Raw genomic sequence first — 19563 nt, forward strand, 5'->3', positions numbered from 1 at the left:
TGATAAATATGGTGCTGGAGTAACTCTCCAGAAAAGTGGCAAAATCTTTAAACTTCTCTGCCCAGACTTACTTAAAAGCCAGCAAACGATGTCCCTTAAGATGGGAATGGGCATTCAGAGATAATCAGAAGTGTAGGCCAATCATAATGCACTTACCAGAAATGGGGCTTTTTATTAACCAAAACAAGCTTGTATGAAAGTTTCCCCCCCCCCGCCCCCCGGTGCTCTGCCTGCAGGGGGCAGCTTTCCCTACCTCTCCTTCATGTCATCTGGGACACCATTTTCAGGGAACATTGAGGCAATCGCACTGAAGATCATGTCATTTGGGAACTGTTTCTTGGAACTCTTTTTGTTGCCTGAATTAGAAAGACAAAAAGTTCCTGAGTGCCATAATCAGAATATGCAAACAAAGCTATTCGATCGTTTCTCCTTTTGTCACGGCATTTTGATTAGAGCTGCTCTGTTAACCTAACCATTGACGGTTTAGGAATACATAAAGAAGGTCAGTGCTACCTGGACCTATCTAATAGGCCACCGGTAAATAAGGAAATCAGATTCATCTACATGTTAACAACAAAATCCACAGTCCAGGGGAATTCCCTGGCGCTCTAGTGGTTAGGACTCTGAGCTTTCACTGCCGAGGGCCTGGTCGGGGAACTAATATCCCACAAGCTGTGTGGTGTGGCCAAAAGAAAAAATCCACAGTCCCAGACAGAATCTGGAGGCGAAGACAGAAGTTTTTATGGAGAGACCTGAGTGCAGAAGGACCCCACCATGATATTGATGCTGAAGAACAAGATAGATACTATAACTTCGTTATAACAAGAGAGAGACACTATGTGTCTAGACATATAGTATAATTAGGTAACATAAAGTATAACTAAATGTGAAATTAATTAAATAATTAAATATTGACTAACATGGGAAAATGCTCATGATGTATGAGATTAAATAAATAAGGGGTATAAAATTATGTATGGGTATACACACATATGTGGCATGACACCAATTTCATACACCACATGTGTATGTTAATTTACATATGTACTTTAAAAAAATTGAGGTATAATTGATATATAATATTGTACCCATTTTAGGTGTACATATGTATATTTATATATATACATTTTTTAAGTCTAGAAGGAAATATTAATACTGGTTATTTCTAGGCAGCAGCACAACAGGGTAATTTTATTTTCTTCTTTATAATTTTCCGTATTTTCCAAAGACACTATTTTTATAATTAGAAATGCACAATGATTACTGTCTAAGTTCTCCTACTTTCTTCTTCAGCTAGATCACAGCTATCTTAAACCATTAGTCAGTGAGCACATTTTCCTTTTAAGTGGACCAATGAGAAGCACCAACAGCCTTTAATAAGCAATAAACTTCTGTTTTTGCCTTCCTCCCTCTCACTGTCACTTTCATGGTGGAATTGGGAAGTCGCGCTATTCACCTTCAATAGCATGTCGTTTTCTCTTTCTTGTTACTGGCAGATCCTCTTTGCTGTCATCTTGCTTTCCATCTGAGGTGTCGTTGTGCCCTTCTTCCTCCTCATCGGAGTATTGATTCAGAGCATCTACCAACTCCAAGAAAACAGCATCACTAATCAGGACAGACCCGGGAATCATCTCTGAAATATAAGATTTAGATGGATGAGCAGTGGTCATTTTATAGTCCATTAGTCCTCCTAGGAAGATTTTCCTGTGTTCACTCCTGAGACCCAGATAGATAATATATGTACATTTTTATGTGGACAACCAGGGAATTACAATAATTGGATTGGCTCATACAACTGCAACAGTTCAGCTGGCTAGAGTGGGAAATCCAGTTATGGGCTTTCTTTTTACTGGGGTCTTCACTTCCTCAGTAATATCAACCTGTATTTATGGTCCAAAATATCACAAAAGTGTTCCAACAATACAAATGGGACAGAGGAAGATGATAAAATGAAAATGTACTTGGTTTTGCTGCTGATGGGTCAGTAGTGACTTCTCTGAATCAAAAGACAGCATACTTGTTTAAAAAATCATACTATCAATATATGGGGTTATACTACAACTTAGGATAAAGCCTCTGAACACTAGGGGGCACTGTGTATAAATAATGCATTTCAACAGCATCACAGCAGCACCCACAATTGTCAAAAGATCAGGTGAGGCTATTGGTTTGCGAGTCCATGGAGAGTCTCTCCCTATCTCCCCTTCGTACACACTAACGCCTTTTCTAGAACTACAACTAAATACAAATGACTTGCCTTTGAAATCGTATACAAGCCACTGTGTCCCTGTCCTTTGAAGTAAAAGGCTTTTGCTTTAGTCTCCCAGGTCTTCCCTGAGTCACCAAAAGACTGGCTCAAGAGGTAACGATTAGGAAATGTGAAGATGCAGAAACAAAGAATAGCTGTTGGGCCAGGAAACTGGTAACAGTTTAGACTATAAACCTACAACGTAGGAGAACCACTGTAGTCCCAGTTCCCCGAAAGATATAGGTACAGGCCTGACACATGTTCCTAAGTTGTCTTACAAAACGCAGACCCCCACCAGAGGAAAACTGCTGACCACAAGTATGCAGACCCTAGACTGGTTGAAACCAGAAAGTTGATGATGCTTGAAATTTCACCCTGATGCCAACCAATCCAAGCATTGGGCACCAGCTGATCGTGCGCCCTGCGGCCCCTTCCTCACATTGCCTTTAAAACCCCTTCTGTGAAAGCCATCAGGGAGTTCCGGTCCTTTGGGCATGGCCTGTCTTTTCTCCTTGCTTGGCACCCTACAATAAATGCCGTACTTTCCTTCACCCCAACCTGGTGTCAGAAGATTGGCTTTACTACATGCGGACAAGCAGACCCAAGTTTGGTTTGGTAACTTTGACTTTTGGTTTGGTAATTCTGACTTTTAGGAAAGTCAGAATATTCTAACCAACTTCTGGGAGATCCAGGGGGTATCTGGATCTAAGGAGAGAGGTTATACTCATTGCCAGTCTCACAGTAAGGGAAACAAAGAACAAAACAGCCTTGGATGGATTTATGGAAAACTCCTAAGATCAAACTTATTTGTTCACTAAACTTTCTCTCTAGCCACTGATTACTTTTATGTCCCATCTCCTTTGTCCGGCCACGCCACGTGGCTCGCAGGATCTTAGTTCCCCAACCAGGGATTGAACCCGGGTCCCTGGCAGTGAGAGCTCGGAGTCCTAACCACTGGACCACCAGGGAATTCCCCCAACTCCTTTTAAAATTGAACAGGGGTGTTGGTAATATAAAATGTTTACTCCCAGCCATGTGGTGACATTGAAATATTCTTCAGTGTATACACTATGAGGCAGCAGATAAAAGCAACACAATGCTGCATCAGATAAGAGGCACCATCCTAACAAAGTCCAGGAGCCCAGCGCCACTACCTTCTTCACCGTGCACTTTGCCATCGTAGTTATTGATCAGCTCCTCAATGAAAGTCTCATCTTCTTCTTTCACCTCATCTCCCATGTAGGGAATATTGCACAAAACTGTCTCATCTTCTACCTGAAATCAAAGCAGATGTGATTCATTCCATGAATCCACTGTGAAGCTCCTCTTTCCTGTTTAAAGGAACATTTGCCAAGCCTTTTTTGCTGCTTTGAAGCCCCTGAAAATGCCTTTGGTTACAAAGTTAACTACATTTTTTTTTTTTTTTTTTTTTTTTTTTTTGCGGTACGTGGGCCTCTCACCGCTGCGGCCTCTCCCGTTGCAGAGCACACACTCCGGACGCGCAGACTCAGCAGCCACGGGCCCACGGGCCCAGCCCACGGGCCCAGCCGCTCCGCGGCACGCGGGATCTTCCCGGACCGGGGCACTAACCCGTGTCCCCTGCATCGGCAGGTGGACTCTCAACCACTGCGCCACCAGAGAAGCCCCAAAGTTAACTACATTTTAAAGACTGGCCATTTTGTTTTGCCAACAAAACCTCAAATGGAAGGGGGTAATGCTACTCTTGGAAGAAAAAAAGAAGTCAGTTTTACTATTGGAGAATATTAACTACCAAATGTTAAGCTGGATATTAACAATGATATTTTCACCAACATCTAGAATGTGACAGCACATTTCTTTTTCACAGTGATTCCATCTATTACGTCATTTTATCCACTAAACATCATTGTGAACTAGGTACAAATATCACATAAACAACAGCCTAAAAGGTCTTCAATTCTAATTCTTCTCATAAGTGGAGAGACAGATGAAAGGAAGGCTTCCAAGAGTATAATCTGCAGTATAACTGGAATGTTTATAACAGAAACTGGCAACCATAAAGTATTTGTATATTCTATTATATAGACTAAGACTAACCTCGGATAAACATAATAAAAAATTATGATTACAATTCAAATTACTCACACTCAGTGGGAATCTAAAGTCAATTGCAGTACAAGCTATGTATATTTTCTGGCAATAAACAATACTAATGGATCATTTTTATTTTATTCTATTTTATTTTATTTTATCTTATTTTATTTTTTGGTTCAGCAGAGAACGGTCATTCTTAGTTCTCCAACTATCAAGTAAAATTACTCTGAAGTTTTCTTCTAAGAGATGATTTCCTTCTGTAAACCTATACCCTATTCCAGTCAGCAGAACTGCTATCTGTCACCAGGCATGATAAGCGATTGCCATGATATTTAGAGAGGACTGATTATCAGAACCACAAATAATCCTAGTGGGAGTCAGCATAAAGGCGCAGATGAAAGGACTGTAGATCCATGTGCACCTCTGTTATCTTAGTTGCTTTCATAGCATCTTGCCTTTAGGGGATTAGGAAAGGATTGCTCCATCAGCAGGGAGTTGTCAACCTGCTGAAAGAAGTGTCTGATTTAGACTGCATTTAACTGCACATAATGTTATAAAATTGGGCCAAGGTAGTAGAGGAAAATTGGACTCTTGCCCAGTCTCTTTCATTCAAAAAAGAACCAGCATCAATTCTGAGGTACACTTCAGAGAGCACAAAATCTAACAAGTTAGAACAACTTGCAATATGTGTTTTTCAGAGTCAATAAATTACAAAAACATTCTGCTCTGCAGGTCCAAGCTTTGTTAAGTATATTCTGACAATATTTACCCTGAGAGGAGTGCCAGCATATCAACATTAAAAAAAAAAAATCATTAAGTTTAAACAATCACCACGGTACTTTCAGTACGTACCATAAAGTTCTGCTGGAGAGGCGACCAGGAATACATGATGGGAACCAACGCAACTGTGTTCAGAGACCTCATTAACATATGCTGGCTTGCAAATCCCGGGAAAATGCTCTCTATGGTACACTGAAATATAAGAAATGACATGGAAAGGGAAGGGCAAGCACACAGCCCAAGAGAGAATTGGAGTTTCCTTCCAAAATGATCCCAGTAGCCTTCTACTTCTTACAAATTAATAAGCTGAGGGTTTTGTAACAATCAGCTCCTAAAAGGAACAACTCAAGTGTAAACCTGTGGGAAGCAGGAACTGTCTCTTATCCACCTGTGCATCCTCTACAGAGTCCAGCACAGTGCCTCCCACACTCAACTGATGTTTATCTCAATCTAAAACTGTTGGTCTCCTTGGGCTGAACCCAACAGCAAAGGGCCTCTGAGAGTCCTGGGAGATAAGGAGGAAGATAAGGAAGTTTTCCTGAAGACCTAAACTTTAAGACAGTGGACATCAACTTAGCTGCATAGCTTGATGGGGACAGTACAGGGGGAAGCAAAGTAGTAGAGAGATCACAGTCACATTCTGCTTTGGGAAAGAAAGTTGCTCTCAATAAACTATCTGCTTTTTATATTTAAAAAATATTATCTCTATAAGAAACTAGGATGATTTTTTAGTTTAGAGAAAGGGATGTCCCTTTGATCAATATACTCCTATCCATTATCCACGGCATTCCTTTCCCAATTTCAAAGTAGTGGAGGTGCCAAACAAGACACAATAAAGGCTGCTTTGAAGCTTGTACACAGAGCCCAGGATGGTAGACTGTAAACGTCTTATTTTTCTATGAAAAACTCATGATTATACTCATTAACTGAGGAGAACAATTACCATCCCAGTTATTCAAAGATGACTACAGTAGCTGTATCCATTATCCTTATTTTCTAATATCACAAATACAGAAAAAAAACCCTTAAGTTCAAGGAAGAGAGGAAGGCTGAGCTTAGACACTGGAAGTACCTTTTTGAGAAAAGGATGCCCACTCACAGGCTTCATCAACTGAACAGGTTGGACACGAAGCTTCTTCCATTCTTCATTGAGGATCTGGGTTTTTTCTTGAACTTTTGCAAAATTTGCTACATACAGAGCCTAGCAGAGCCAAAGAAAAAACTGTTAGGATTTCAAGAGAAGACTAAGAAAAAAGAAATCCAACCCCTCCATATTGGATCAATATGTTAAAATACATAACCTTTCAGTTAAGAAGTATTTTTACCTTTGCACCCATATTCGCCTGAAGCCGTTTAAGTTGCCGAAGTCGCATGTATTCAGATTTAACTTTCCTCTTCCAGTAAGTGATACATTTGGAAGTTGGGGGGTTTGGTATATCCATTTTGCTGTAATCAAAGAGAGGCAGAGATGACAAATAGCATTCAACTGCCTGGAAATGAAGCATTCCACAAATGCAAATAAACATGGTCAATTATGCTTTCATTCCCGTTACGTTTAGTCATAAAAACGTAAGCTTAAAGAACCCAAATCTATGAGTTCAGCAGAAACTTCCAATTAAGAAAAGATTTCATACCAGCAATTTCTGGTCTGATTACCCACAAGCTTAGCCTCTGTCCTCCTGTGGTACCTTGTTTTTAATTTAGCTCTCAAGAAGTTCTTTCACAGATATTTAAGAACTTGGATTACTTGGAAATTTGGAAGTCTACCCACTACCTTATTAAGAGAAATGTTTAGCAAGAACTAAGTTAATATCAAAGAGCTTCGTGGAAAGATCCACCCACAGGATAAAACTACACCCGCCAAACTGCCTAAATCTACCACATGCCTAGCAATAAAGGTCGGATATGACAACAGCATAATCTTATCTCCAAATCAAGACACATGGAAATATAACATTGCAAATCAAATAACATTGCAAATCACTTTTTTGGGGGGGCAGTGTTTGAATTAAGGTTCACAGTTTTAAAGAAGTACTTATTGTACCACACTCTACCTACCTCGTAGAATGCAGGGCAAAGGGTATAGTTTTACAGGTGTCTTCTGTTCTTCAGAGGAATGGCAAGACACAAAGGCCAAACAAATGTTCAGCTTTTCAAAGGAGAACAGACAGTGGTTTCAAGTCAGTGGAGCATGTTTAGACCCTGATTCCCTCAGTAGGATGCTCCCTAAGAACTATGAAGACTTTGAGGTCTCTGCTACCACTATATCTGCATATAAGTCAGGTCCTAATAATACTTGATGCCATTTGAGAAGTGTGCTTTATTTTATTGAATTCTACCCTTCCAGTCATACATACAAATATATTCTCACAATTACCAAGTGTGCTTTTCTGCACCAATTTCTAGGCTCAGCCAGCAGGTCCAAAAATTAATATTTTAGAGAAAGAACAAATATTAAGTGCATGTAAAAATTCAATAAAATCTGCAAGGTTATGTTTTCATTCTACATCAACTACTTAGGTTTCCTGGAGAACGAAGCCTATTTATTTCACCTAACATTCTACATTTCTAAAAACATTACAAGGAGCTATGAAGAGTCAAAATTTGAAACAGAAACTAAAGTTTAGAAGCATTTTATTTATTTATTTGTCTGCATCGTGCGGCATGTGGGATCTTAGTTCCCCGACCAGGGATCGAACTTGTGTCCCTTGCAGCGGAAGTGCAGAGGTTTAACCACTGGACCGCCAGGGAAGTCCCCTAGAAGCATTTTTAAATTACCTGTTTTCACCCATAAGAAATGACAGCACAGACAAGAAAGCAGCAAAATTTAACCCACTGTCACACATATGCCACCACCAGATCATAATTATATCTCATGCTACTGGACTTCAAGAGGACTATATCTGAATGTTTCATTTAAAGAACCAGACGGATTGGTGTAATGCTATGTTAAACTTAAAGGATAAATGAAGTAAGGACAGAATAGCAAAGAAGCAGACAGACTCACTGTGTTTACTGTTAAAGCAATCAAGTGATTCAAGCTCTTAAAAACAGAATTCTCTGTGAGTTAAATATTATCTCTCTGGCGGAAGGGAATTTAACAACGACAATACCATAACCTAAGAATTTGAATCCCAGAAGCTAAGGTACTACGGTGCTGGGTTATAACAAAAATTAAGCAGACCTGAATTTCTTTCCTATAAATTACAGCATCTCTCTTCTTCCTACAACTTTTAAGTACTTCTCATGCCTCTATGGAATGGGGACCAAAAGAGGGACTCTTTTTTAGAATGAAAAAACCATTTAAGAACATACACCCTGCTCACATGTAATATTAAGCAGTTGCTCATATAATTTCTGCCCTGAACAAGCTTAATAATAATCTGCTTTAGGAAATGAAAAAATGATTCAAATCTAGGACAAAATGCCTCCCTAAGAAACCTTAGGTTACCCTTATCGAGACCCACATGACCCAAACAATTGGTTTTGTACTGCAATCCCTCTCCCATTCCCTTTGGAACTCATTTTCCCCTTTTTTCACTTTTTAAAATTTTTTCATAAATTTCTTTATTTTTGGCTGTGTTAGGTCTTCATTGCTGCGCGCAAGCTTTCTTTAGCTGCGGTGAGTGGGGGCTACTCTTTGTTGCGGTGCGTGGGCTTCTCATTGCGGTGGCTTCTCTTGCTGCGGAGCACGGGCTCTAGGCGCGTGGGCTTCAGTAGTTGTGGCTCTTGGGCTCTACAGTGCAGGTTCAGTAGTTGTGGCACATGGGCTTAGTTGCTCCAAGGCATGTGGGATCTTCCCTGACCAGGGCTCGAACCTGTGTCCCCTGCATTGGCAGGTGGATTCATAACCACCGCGCCACCAGGGAAGCCCTCCCTTTTTTTTTTTTTTTTTTTTTTTTTGCGTTACGCGGGCCTCTCACTGTTGTGGCCTCTCCCGTTGCAGAGCACAGGCTCCGGACGCGCAGGCTCAGCGGCCATGGCTCACGGGCCTAGCCTAGCGCTCCGCGGCATGTGGGATCTTCCCGGACTGGGGCACCAACCCGTGTCCCCTGCATCGGCAGGCAGACTCTCAACCACTGCGCCACCAGGGAAGCCCTCCCCTTTAAAAAAAAAAAATTATTTATTTGTTTGGCTGCGTTGGGCCTTAGTTGCAGCATGCTGGGATCTAGTTCCCTAACCCAGGATCTAGTTCCCTAACCAGAGATCGAACCCAGGTCCCCTGCATTGGGTGCGTGGAGTCTTAACCGCTGGACCACCAGGGAACTCCCACTCATTTCCCTTTTTGAAACAGTAAGCTTAAGGTAGGTTGCTCCATCCATTTAAAACTGGAGACCAGGAATCCCCTGGTGGTCAGTGGTTAGGACTCTGCACTCTCACTGCCAAGGGCCTGGGGTTCAATCCCTGGTCGGGGAACTAAGATCGTGCGAGCCACGCAGCACAGCCAAAAAAAAGAAAAGGAAAGAGAGAGAAAGGGAGAGGGGGGGAGAGAGAAAGAGAGAGAGAGAAAGGAAGGAAGGAAGGGAAGGGGCCCAGTCATTGAGCCGCAGCCGAGGACTCAGCAGCCTCCCCTCGAGCCCCCTCGCTTCCTGACGCTCCGTCCCCCCAACCCGCTGTCTTCTGTCTTACGCAGGTGCAGGTCGTTTCCACCAAGGAAAAGGAATCATATGGTATGTCCACTATCCAGAACCTCCACTCTTTCGACCCCTTTGCTGATGCCAGTACGGGTGATGATCTGCTTCCTGCTGCCGCTGAGGATTATAGCCATCTAAGAATTTAACAGAGAAATGGCAGGAAGACCCTTACTACTGTCCAAGGGATAGCTGATGATTACGATAAAAAGAAACTAGTGACGGCGTTTCAGAAGAAATTTGCCTGCGATGGAACTGTAATTGAGCGTCCAGAATATGGAGAAGTAGTTCAGCTACAGGGTGACCAGCGCAAGAACATATGCCAGTTCCTCGTAGAGACTGGACTGGCTAAGGACGATCAGCTGAAGGTTCATGGGTTTTAAGTGCTCCTGGCTCACTGAAGCTTAAGTGAGGATTTCCTTGCAATGAGCAGAATTTTCCTTCTGTCCCTTGTCACAAGTTTAAAAACCTCACAGCTTGTGTAATGTAACCATTTGGGGTCTGCTTTTAACTTGGACTAGTGTAACTCCTTCATGCAATAAACTGAAAAGAGCCATGCTGTCTAGTCTTGAAGTCCCTCATTTAAACAGAGGTCAAGCAGTAGGCACCTGGCAGTGTCCGGCCTGAAACAAAGCAATAACAGCGATGTTTCAGCCAAGTCCAGAGCCCCAAGATCACAGGCGGCTATGTCTGGCCAGAAGCTCCTCAGCAATCCCTCTACAGAGTTCCCTGCCCTAAGAGAATGTCGCCACCTGAACAGCCCTCGGTGAAGCTGAGAGTGGAGGATGGGGTGAGGCAGCGACGGCAGCTGTACTGCTAGAGGGAGTCTCTGATCATCAGGGGAAAGATCCCGTGGTATCTCCAACGTGACCAGGTGGGCAGAGCTTAGAGCAGCCATCTTCCTTCTATTGAGGTGACAGGACATCTGGCTTGCCACCAAGGTCTTTTTGACCAGACATATCCTAGCTGATCGATGTCCAAACTAGAATGTGAGGCCAACCTTCTATCAGAGTTAAACTTTTGACAAGGGAACCAATTTCAAACCGATGTATCAGTCATGTAGCTGTAGAGCTCGCAACTTACTAGCAACAGCTGCCCGATGCCACGTGAAGTAACAAACTGTTTTTTTTCCTTCATATTAATGTTATGTATTGTATTTAAACCCTTATTTAAATAAAACTTTTCAGAAACAAAAAAAAGAGAAGAAAGAAAGAAAGAAAAAAGGGTAAAAATGGAGGCCAAGTAATGGAAAAGAAAAGAATCCACAGCTGCTAGGGTGCGCGCGCGCGTGTGTGTGTGTGTGTGTGTGTGTGTGTGTGTGTGTGTGTGTAGATTTCTTAGAGGAGATGGCCACAGGAAAACATCACTATTTTTATTATAAAAGGAGTTATAGTTGAAATGTGATCTCCTACAGTCTGCCAAAAGAGATGACTGTGAGCACACCACAATAGTCTAATAATTAATGGCACTATTTCTATTTACTTATTTATTTGGCTGCATTGGGTCTTCGTTGCTGCACGCGGGCTTTCTTTAGTTGCGTCAAGCGGGGGCTACTCTTCGTTGCGGTGTGCGGGCTTCTCATTGCGGTGGCTTCTTGGTGCGGAGCACAGGCTCTAGGCACACGGGCTTCAGTAGTTGTGGCACGTGGGCTCAGTAGTTGTGCCTTGCGGGCTCCAGAGCACAGGCTCAGTAGTTGTGGCACACGGGCTTAGTTGCTCTGTGGCATGTGGGATCTTCCCGGACCAGGATTTGAACCCGTGTCCCTGCATTAGCAGGTGGATTCTTAACCACTGCGCCACCAGGGAAGCCTCACTATTTCTAATTTTACTCAAGTGCTTTATTTGGCCAGAGCAGTACACACATGTACATGAAAATGTCACTGCGTTTTAACCAATCATAATGTATAATGAGCCATGCTTCCTCCTTTTACAATTTAAGTGATATTTGAATCTCATGTGACCATGGGTCAATATTTATTTTGCTTGGCTTTTTAATGTGTTTTCGGTGTCTCAAAAAGTTTATTTGGCAGTTGGCCAATCCCCACAAAGTGAATGAGGAAGATGAAACATACTGTTTGGAACAGATAAGTTTGATTAAAATAAACACCTGAAACACAGCCATAGGATGGGTTTTCACAGCATCTGGACATTAACAACAGCTATCACTTCCAAGATTACATATAAAAAAAAAAAGCAAACAAACAAAAAACTCAGCATTCACTAGAACAGATTTGGAGAAATGGGTCCATTCATCTTAGGCAAAGGAAATGGCACACAAAAAATACTTTAAATTTTACTAGATCTGTTATTTAGTTACTTATATACACAAAACACTATTTATATCCCAGTTAAGTACTAAGCTAAGAGCTTTTCATTACATTCACCTATACATTGAGAATAAACTCCAAAATATGCTATTATGGTCAAGAAGTTTAAAAATAAGTTTTCATCTAAATAACTCCTGCAACTCAATAAAGAACCCAATAAAAAGTGGGCAAAAAATTTGAACAGAGGGCTTCCCTGGTTGCGCAGTGGTTAAGAATCCGTCTGCCAATGCAGGGGACACAGGTTTGAGCCCTGGTCGGGGAAGATCCCACATGCTGCGGAGCAACTAAGCCCGTGTGCCACAACTACTGAGCCTGTGCTCTAAAGCCCACGAGCCACAACTACCGAAGCCCACGCGCCTGGAGCCGGTGCGCCGCAACAAGAGAAGCCACCGCAATGAGAAGCCCGTGAGCTGCAACAAAGAGTAGCCCCCACTCGCGGCAACTAGAGAAAGCCTGCGCACAGCAACGAAGACCCAACACAGCCATAAATTTAAAAAATAATAAAAAATAAAAATTTGAACAGATACTTCACCAAAAAAGATACAGAAATGGCAGATAAGCACACAAAAAGATGCTCGACATCATTAGTCATTAAGGAAATGCAAATTAAAACCACATTGACATAACTATTATACAACCACAAGAATGGCTAATATTAAAAAGAGTTATAATACTAATTGCTGGTAAGGATGTGGAACAACTGGAATCCTCATACATTGCTGGTGGGAATGCAAAGTGGTACAGCCACTTTGCAACATTATTTTTTTTACTTTATTTTTATTATTATGATTTTTTTGGCCGTACTGCGTGGCTTGTGGGATCTTAGTTCCCAGACCAGGGATCAAACCCGCATCCTCAGTAATGAAAGTGCAGAGTCTTAATGACTAAACTTGGCTGTACTGGGGAATTCCCTGGTACAGCCTCTTTGGAAAAGTTTGCCAGGTTTTTTAAATTATTATTATTCTTTTTAATTTTTTTGGCTGCATTGGGTCTTAGTTGCGGCACGTGGGATCTTTTGTTGCAGCACGCGGGCTTCTCTCCAGTTTCTCTCTAGTTGTGGTGCGCAGGCTCCAGAGCGCATGGCCTCTCTAGTATTGGCGCATGGGCTCAGTAGTTGCAGCATGTGGGTTTAGTTGCCCTGTGGCATGTGGGATCTTAGTTCCCCAACCAGGGATCGAACCCACATCCCCTGCATTGGAAGGCGGATTCTTAACCACTGGACCACCAGGGAAGTCCCGCCAGTTTTTTTTTTTTTTTAATAAAGTTAAATATATACTTACCGTAAAACCTGGCACACAATTTCTAATTATTTATCCAAGGGAAATGAAAACATATGTACATAAAGACCTGTACACAAATGTTCAGAGCATCTTTATTCGTAACAGCCAAAAAGTGGAAATAACACAAATATCTATGGATTGGTGAATGTATACAAAGTGCAGTGTATACGTACAATGGAATACTACTCAGCAATAAAAAGGAACAAACAGTTCCTGTATATGCAAAATATATCGCAAAAGCATTATGCTAAGCGAAAGAATTCAGACACAAAAAACTTCATACTTTATGATTCCACTTACATGACATTCTACTAGAATGTTTCTAGAAAGGGATTAAATGGAAAGAAGCATAAAGGAGATTTTTGAGATGATGAAAATGTTCTATACCTTGCTTGTGGTGAAGGTTATATGACTATGTACTTTTATGAAAACTCACTGAGTTTCTGGGCACTATACACACAGAAAGAACCTTACTAACAAGAAGTTGCGACACTGAATTCTTTTTTTTTTTTTGCGGTACGCGGGCCTCTCACTGCTGTGGCCTCTCCCGTTGCGGAGCACAGGCTCCAGACGCGCAGGCTCAGCGGCCATGGCTCACGGGCCTAGCCGCTCCGCGGCATGTGGTATCTTCCCGGACCAGGGCACGAACCCATGTCCCCTGCATCGGCAGGCGGACTCTCAACCACTGCGCCACCAGGGAAGCCCCTGAATTCTTATTTAAAATAAAATTATAGCATTAATATTTTCTAGTGTTTCTTTATTAAAAGAATCAGGTCACGTGCACTTGAGACAATGGTGATAAATATCAAAGCAGGATTAGTTTTTATGAGACCCAAACGCTGGCTCTTAGGACGTACAACACTGATTCAGAAGAGTTAAAGGAACTTCCTAATAGGCTAGAGTCCTACCTTGGCTGGTTCTGCATTACACTAGCATAAAGCTTAATATTTATTGACTGCTGGGAATTCCAGTGGTTAGGACTCCATGCTCTCACTGCCAAGGGCCCGGGGTCGATCCCTGGTTGGGGAACTAAAATCCCATAAGCCGCATGGCTTGGCCAAAACAACAACAACAACAACAACAAAAATATATATATATAGACTGCTCATTATCATTCAGTAAAACAAGACTTTTTAGTTATTCCATTTTGAATCAAAATATTAGGGCAAGTGTGTCAGAGAACACAACACATCAGAGGCACTGAACTCTACCCATTGAGGAACTCTTGACTTTAAGTTTTGGAGGACTGAAGTCCCCATTGACAGTCTGTTGGACTAAAGAGGCCAGGAAAGAGCCCAATACACAGTTTGGACAAATTAAAGACAAACAAACAAAACCAGGGACTTTCTGGAATGGAGGTGTTCTCTAAAAGAAGTTTTTCCTTTTAAAACCCTCTCCCTCAATCTTAATCTGATATAATTCTCTTCATCTTTCTCAACGTATTTTTATTTTTAAAAATTTTGTTCTTTTGTTTTATCTTTTAGATTTCACATATAAAAGAAAACATATAGTATTTGTCTTTTTCTGTCTGACTTCAAGAAGCATAATGTCCTCCAGGTCCATCCATGTTGTTGCAAATGGCAAAAAAAAATTTTTTTTCTTTAAATATTTATTTATGGCTGTGTCGGGTCTTAGTTGCAGAAGGCGGGATCTTTTATTGCAGTGCACGGGCTTCTCTCTAGTTGTGGCACGAGGGCTCAGTAGCTGCGGCGTGTGTACTTAGCTGCTCCTCAGCATGTGGGATCTTAGTTCCCTGACCAGGGATCGAACCTACGTCCCCTGCATTGGAAGGAGGATTTTTTTTTTAATTTATTTATTTGTTTTTATTTTTGCCTGTGTTGGGTCTTCATTGCTGTGAGCGGGCTTTCTCTAGTTGCGGCAAGCGGGAGCTACTCTTCGTTGTGGTGCGCGGGCTTCTCACTGTGGTTTCTTGTCTTATTGCAGAGCAGGGGCTCTAGGCGTGCGGGCTTCAGTAGTTGTGGCACGCAGGCTCTAGAGCGCAGGCTCAGTAGTTGTGGCGCACAGGTTTAGTTGCTCCACGGCATGTGGGATCTTCCCGGGCCAGGGCTCGAACCCGTGTCCCCTGCATTGGCAGGCAGCTTCTTAAGCACTGCACCACCAGGGAAGCCCCTGGAAGGTGGATTCTTAACCACTGGACCACCAGGGAAGTCCCCAAATGGCAAAAATTTTATGGCTGAGTAATATTCTGTGTATGTGTGTGTGAGTGTGTATGTATCTCATATGTTATCCATTCATCTGCTGATGGACACTTAGGTTGCTCCTATATCTTGGCTATTGTAAATAATGCTGCTTTGAACACTGGAGGCAAATATCTTCTTGAATTAGTGTTTTCATTTTCTTCAGATAAATACCCAGAGGCGGAATTGATGGACTGTATGGCAGTTTTATTTTTAATTTTCTGAGGAACCTCCATACTGTTTTCCATAGTGACTGTACCAATGTACATTCCCACCAACAGTGCACCAAGGTTCCCTTTTCTCCACATTCTCACCAGCATTTGTTATCTCTTGTCTTTTTTGGTAAAAGTCATTCTAACAGGTGTGAGGTGGTATCTCACTGTGGTTTTTACTTGTATTTATTTCCCTGATGATCAGTGATGACGAGCATCTTTTCACGTGCCTGTTGGCCATCAGTTTGTCTCCATTGGAAAAATGCCTATTCAGCTCCTCCGTCCTGTTTTTTTCTCTTTCTCTGTAGTTAACTATCCTTTGTAGAAATGTAATGTGTTTTTAGTATTGCTGCCTCAAACCTTCTTTGGGAAGTAGCTAGTCAACAAAGTAGAGACTTTTTAAAGTTAGTACAAGACAGGAAAAAGATATACTTAGTGAAATAAATTGTTACAATTTTCACATAAGGCACAAATCAAGGGCAGGAATTGTTACCTGGAGAACTAAGGAAGCCAGGTTTCAGATCTCAAGAATTAAAGAGACATAAATAATACTTTAAATGGTTTTAAAAGGCATGCTAATTCAAAGGCAAGTATAAGAGAAACAAGTCCAACCAACTACATTTTCTCCCCTTTTCCCTTCTCATGAAAGTCTTCTTGGGAATAAAATTTCATTTTTAATCCTAGGCTCCTTATTCTAGTGCTGTTTCAAAGAGAATTAAAGTAACACCGGACTTCTCTGGTGGTGCAGTGGTTAAGAATCCACCTGCCAATGCAGGGGACATGGGTTCGAGCCCTGGTCGGGGAAGATCTCACATGCCGTGGAGCGACTAAGCCCGTGCACCACAACTTCTGAGCCTGCTCTCTAGAACCCGTAAGCCACAACTACTGAAGCCTGTGCACCTAGAGACTGTGATCCACAACAAGAGAAGCCACCGCAATGAGAAGCCTGCACACCACAATGAAGAGTAGCCCCCGCTCACCACAACTAGAGAAAGCCTGCGCGCAGCAACCAAGACCCAAGGCAGCCAAAAATAAAATAAATTAAATAAATTATTTTTAAAAAAATAATTAAAAAAAAGAATCCGCCTGCTAAAGCACAGGACACGGGTTCGAGCCCTGGTCCGGGAAGATCCCACATGCCACGGAGCAACTAAGCCCAGGTGTCACAACTACTGAGCCTGCGCTCTAGAGCCCGCAAGCCACAACTACTGAGCCCACGTGCCACAACTACTGAAGCCCGCGTGCCTAGAGCTGGTGTTCCACAACAAGAGAAGCCACCACAATGAGAAGCCTGAGCACCGCGACGAAGAGTAGCCCCCGCTCGCCGCAACTAGAGAAAGCCGGCACGCAGCAACGAAGACCCAACGCAGCCAAAAATAAATAATAAATAAATAAATTTATTTTAAAAATAATAATAAATAAAGTAACACCATAATGAAAAAGTCATTTCCACCTCAGTAAGTTTTAAAGCTGTGCCCTGGCGTCGAGTTCCGTGATTGGCCTATAAGTACTCTGCCAGTTAGTGGAAGAACTAGGATCCAGATCTCCCAACTCCCAGTCCCAGAGATCGTCCCACTACTTATTTATTCCACAAACATGTATTGAGCACCTACTGTGTGCTTCGTAGTGTTTTAGTGCTTAAAGTGCATCAGTGAATAAAACAAACCAACATCTCTGCCCTGGGAGAATTAATTCACACTGTCTGTACACACTCAGCATACACCCTGACAATAACAGTATTATTACATCTTTACAGATGATCCTTTCCTCTATTATAAATGTGTGTGTGTGTGTTTTAAGTACTTTATCTCCTAATAATTTCTTCTACGCAATTAAGTAATCTCCTTTATCAATGCCACACATCCCAGCCCTGGGGTTTCCAAGGCTTAAAATAGACAAGCTCTCACAGAAACCTCTGATGGAGTTAGCACCTTCTCCGGCTGGAAACGTCTTTCAAGTTTCCTAAACTTAAAAGCACCGGGTGGGGGATTTTTCTCTTCAAAGGTGTCATGGCAGCAAACGCGGAAGAAAAGACCTACACTTTCAAGGCCATCTTCGCACGCACCCAGTGGTTCGGCTACCTCGGCTCTTAGCCCCCATCCTCACCCCTGTAGCCCTAGACTCGATACCTAGGCGACTCTATTAACAATCCCATATTTCACCTATGAAAAGCCCACTCTCAATATTTCCATCGGCGGCACGAACATCCTTCCACCTTCCTTCCCCTCCCCGCCCCCGAAACAATTTCTCAGTAGTCGCTTTTTACCTAAATAAGTTTGTCCCACATTTCCTAACAGGCATGTCCCAAATACACCACCTTGCCTTGCTTCAAGGCTCTTTCCCTTACATTATTTGATCCCCAAGAGAATTCTGGGGTGGGCAGGGATTGGCGCGAGACCAAATTTGGAGAGAAGCCTCTTACTCAGGGCTGGGACTAGGGGGAGGCTAGCTGGGCGCCTAGTGCGCAAACCCGAAGGAGGCACGCGGCACCGGCTCGACCCCAACAGTGAGCTCCCCTTTCCATTTTGCTCCTTAGGAGCCTCACTCGCCTCACCCTGTTTTTATTGCCACCGCTTCCTCAACACCCCCAAAGTCATCGCACGCTGAGCCCCCTTGTCTGGTCCTTCCCGTGCACTGCCCCAGGTCCCCGGGAGTCCACCTAGCTAAGGGCCCCCGCAGGTGCCACCGCCCACCCACGCCCTCCCGGCGCTGGGGCTCCCGCCCACCCCACCCCGCCCTCCAACGGGATTCCCCGTCCCCAGGCCCGCCCCCGCCGCTCCTCCTCCCCGACACACCGCCCTCCCCGCCGCAGACGCGGTTCTCGCCGGGGGTTCTCTCGCCCTGCTGCCCCCTTTCCCCAGCCTTCGGAACGGGGAGTGGGCGCCCCGCTACCCCCCGCCAGGCAGATAGTGTGCTCCTCCGCTTCCTTCCAGTTCTCTGACCCCTTCGACTCTCCCTCCCTCAGGCCCCGGGTGGCAAGGTGCGGAGGCCCGGCCCCACCGCCGGGCCCAGGATTGTTTACTCACTCATCCTCCATCCTGAGCCGCAGGGACCTACCGCTAGGGCGCCTGCGCACCGCGGCCCCGCCCCCACGCCGCGGCCCCGCCCCGCGCCTCCTCCCGGCGCGTGCGCACTGCGTTGCCCGCGACCGCTGGTCAGGCCGGCTGGGCATCCTTCTTCGCACTTCTGCGGTTTGGCGCCAATACCCCAAACTCGGGAGTCCGAGGTGGTGCAACCCGATCCCGACGGTTTCCAAGGCGGCGCTGTCAGGGGACAGGAAGGGCTCTTGGGAAACCTCCCGGAGCCATTAATATCTTTAAGACTTTATCCAGTAGTTGCATCATCCCCACACGCTAGTGACATGCCTCACTTCATAATTTGAAACCAACCTGGAACCCCTTCATTACAGATCCTTCACATCTACAAATACCCCCAAACGCCCGTCTATGGGCTCTAAGTTATCATTCTTGCTTTATTTACACCGAACTGCCCTATTTCTGTCAATAGTTTTCTCAGTCACTTAGATTCAAATCAGTTGCCTTGAGTCAAAGTATCTTCTCACAAGATACCTGTAAGTTACCAAAGGAAAAAGAGTAACTTTACAGGGGAGAAATCTGGCAGACATCACCTTGACCAAGTGATCAAAGTTAACATTACTAGTGCTGAGAGGTATTCTTACTAGGTACCTCTCAATATGATGCAATGAGAAGGGTACAAAATCACTTACATAGTTGTCTTGAAAAAAATGCATAAGCTGAGTTAATCATGGGGAAGCATCAGACAAATCCAAAATAAGGGGCAGTTTACACAATAAC

At 43.4% G+C, this 19563-nt stretch overlaps 1 protein-coding gene and 1 pseudogene across 5 annotated transcripts in view; one reads left to right on the forward strand and one right to left on the reverse strand.

Annotated features, from left to right (window-relative positions):
* EZH1 (enhancer of zeste 1 polycomb repressive complex 2 subunit) overlaps positions 1 to 18845 on the reverse strand; it is a 31948-nt gene extending 13103 nt beyond the window's left edge. For 2 of the 5 annotated variants that reach the window (XM_067715142.1, XM_067715143.1), the window contains exons 1-8: positions 18775 to 18845; positions 7160 to 7250; positions 6427 to 6547; positions 6201 to 6302; positions 5174 to 5293; positions 3403 to 3523; positions 1457 to 1633; positions 254 to 356 (exon numbers count right to left, since the gene is read on the reverse strand). In XM_067715142.1, the coding sequence (XP_067571243.1) occupies positions 254 to 356; positions 1457 to 1633; positions 3403 to 3523; positions 5174 to 5293; positions 6201 to 6302; positions 6427 to 6543 (740 nt within the window). In that variant the 5' untranslated portion in view covers positions 6544 to 6547; positions 7160 to 7250; positions 18775 to 18845. Of the gene's footprint in view, positions 1 to 253; positions 357 to 1456; positions 1634 to 3402; positions 3524 to 5173; positions 5294 to 6173; positions 6303 to 6426; positions 6548 to 7159; positions 7251 to 9730; positions 9870 to 18774 lie in introns of all 5 variants that reach the window. The other 3 variants (XM_067715139.1, XM_067715141.1, XM_067715140.1) reach the window with 2 other exon arrangements.
* LOC137212134 (eukaryotic translation initiation factor 1 pseudogene) lies at positions 9729 to 10290 on the forward strand (annotated as a pseudogene).
* Positions 18846 to 19563: the final 718 nt, after the last annotated feature.

The sequence above is a fragment of the Pseudorca crassidens genome, chromosome 19, assembly GCF_039906515.1.
Source record: "Pseudorca crassidens isolate mPseCra1 chromosome 19, mPseCra1.hap1, whole genome shotgun sequence".
NCBI classification, from domain to species: Eukaryota; Metazoa; Chordata; class Mammalia; order Artiodactyla; family Delphinidae; genus Pseudorca; species Pseudorca crassidens.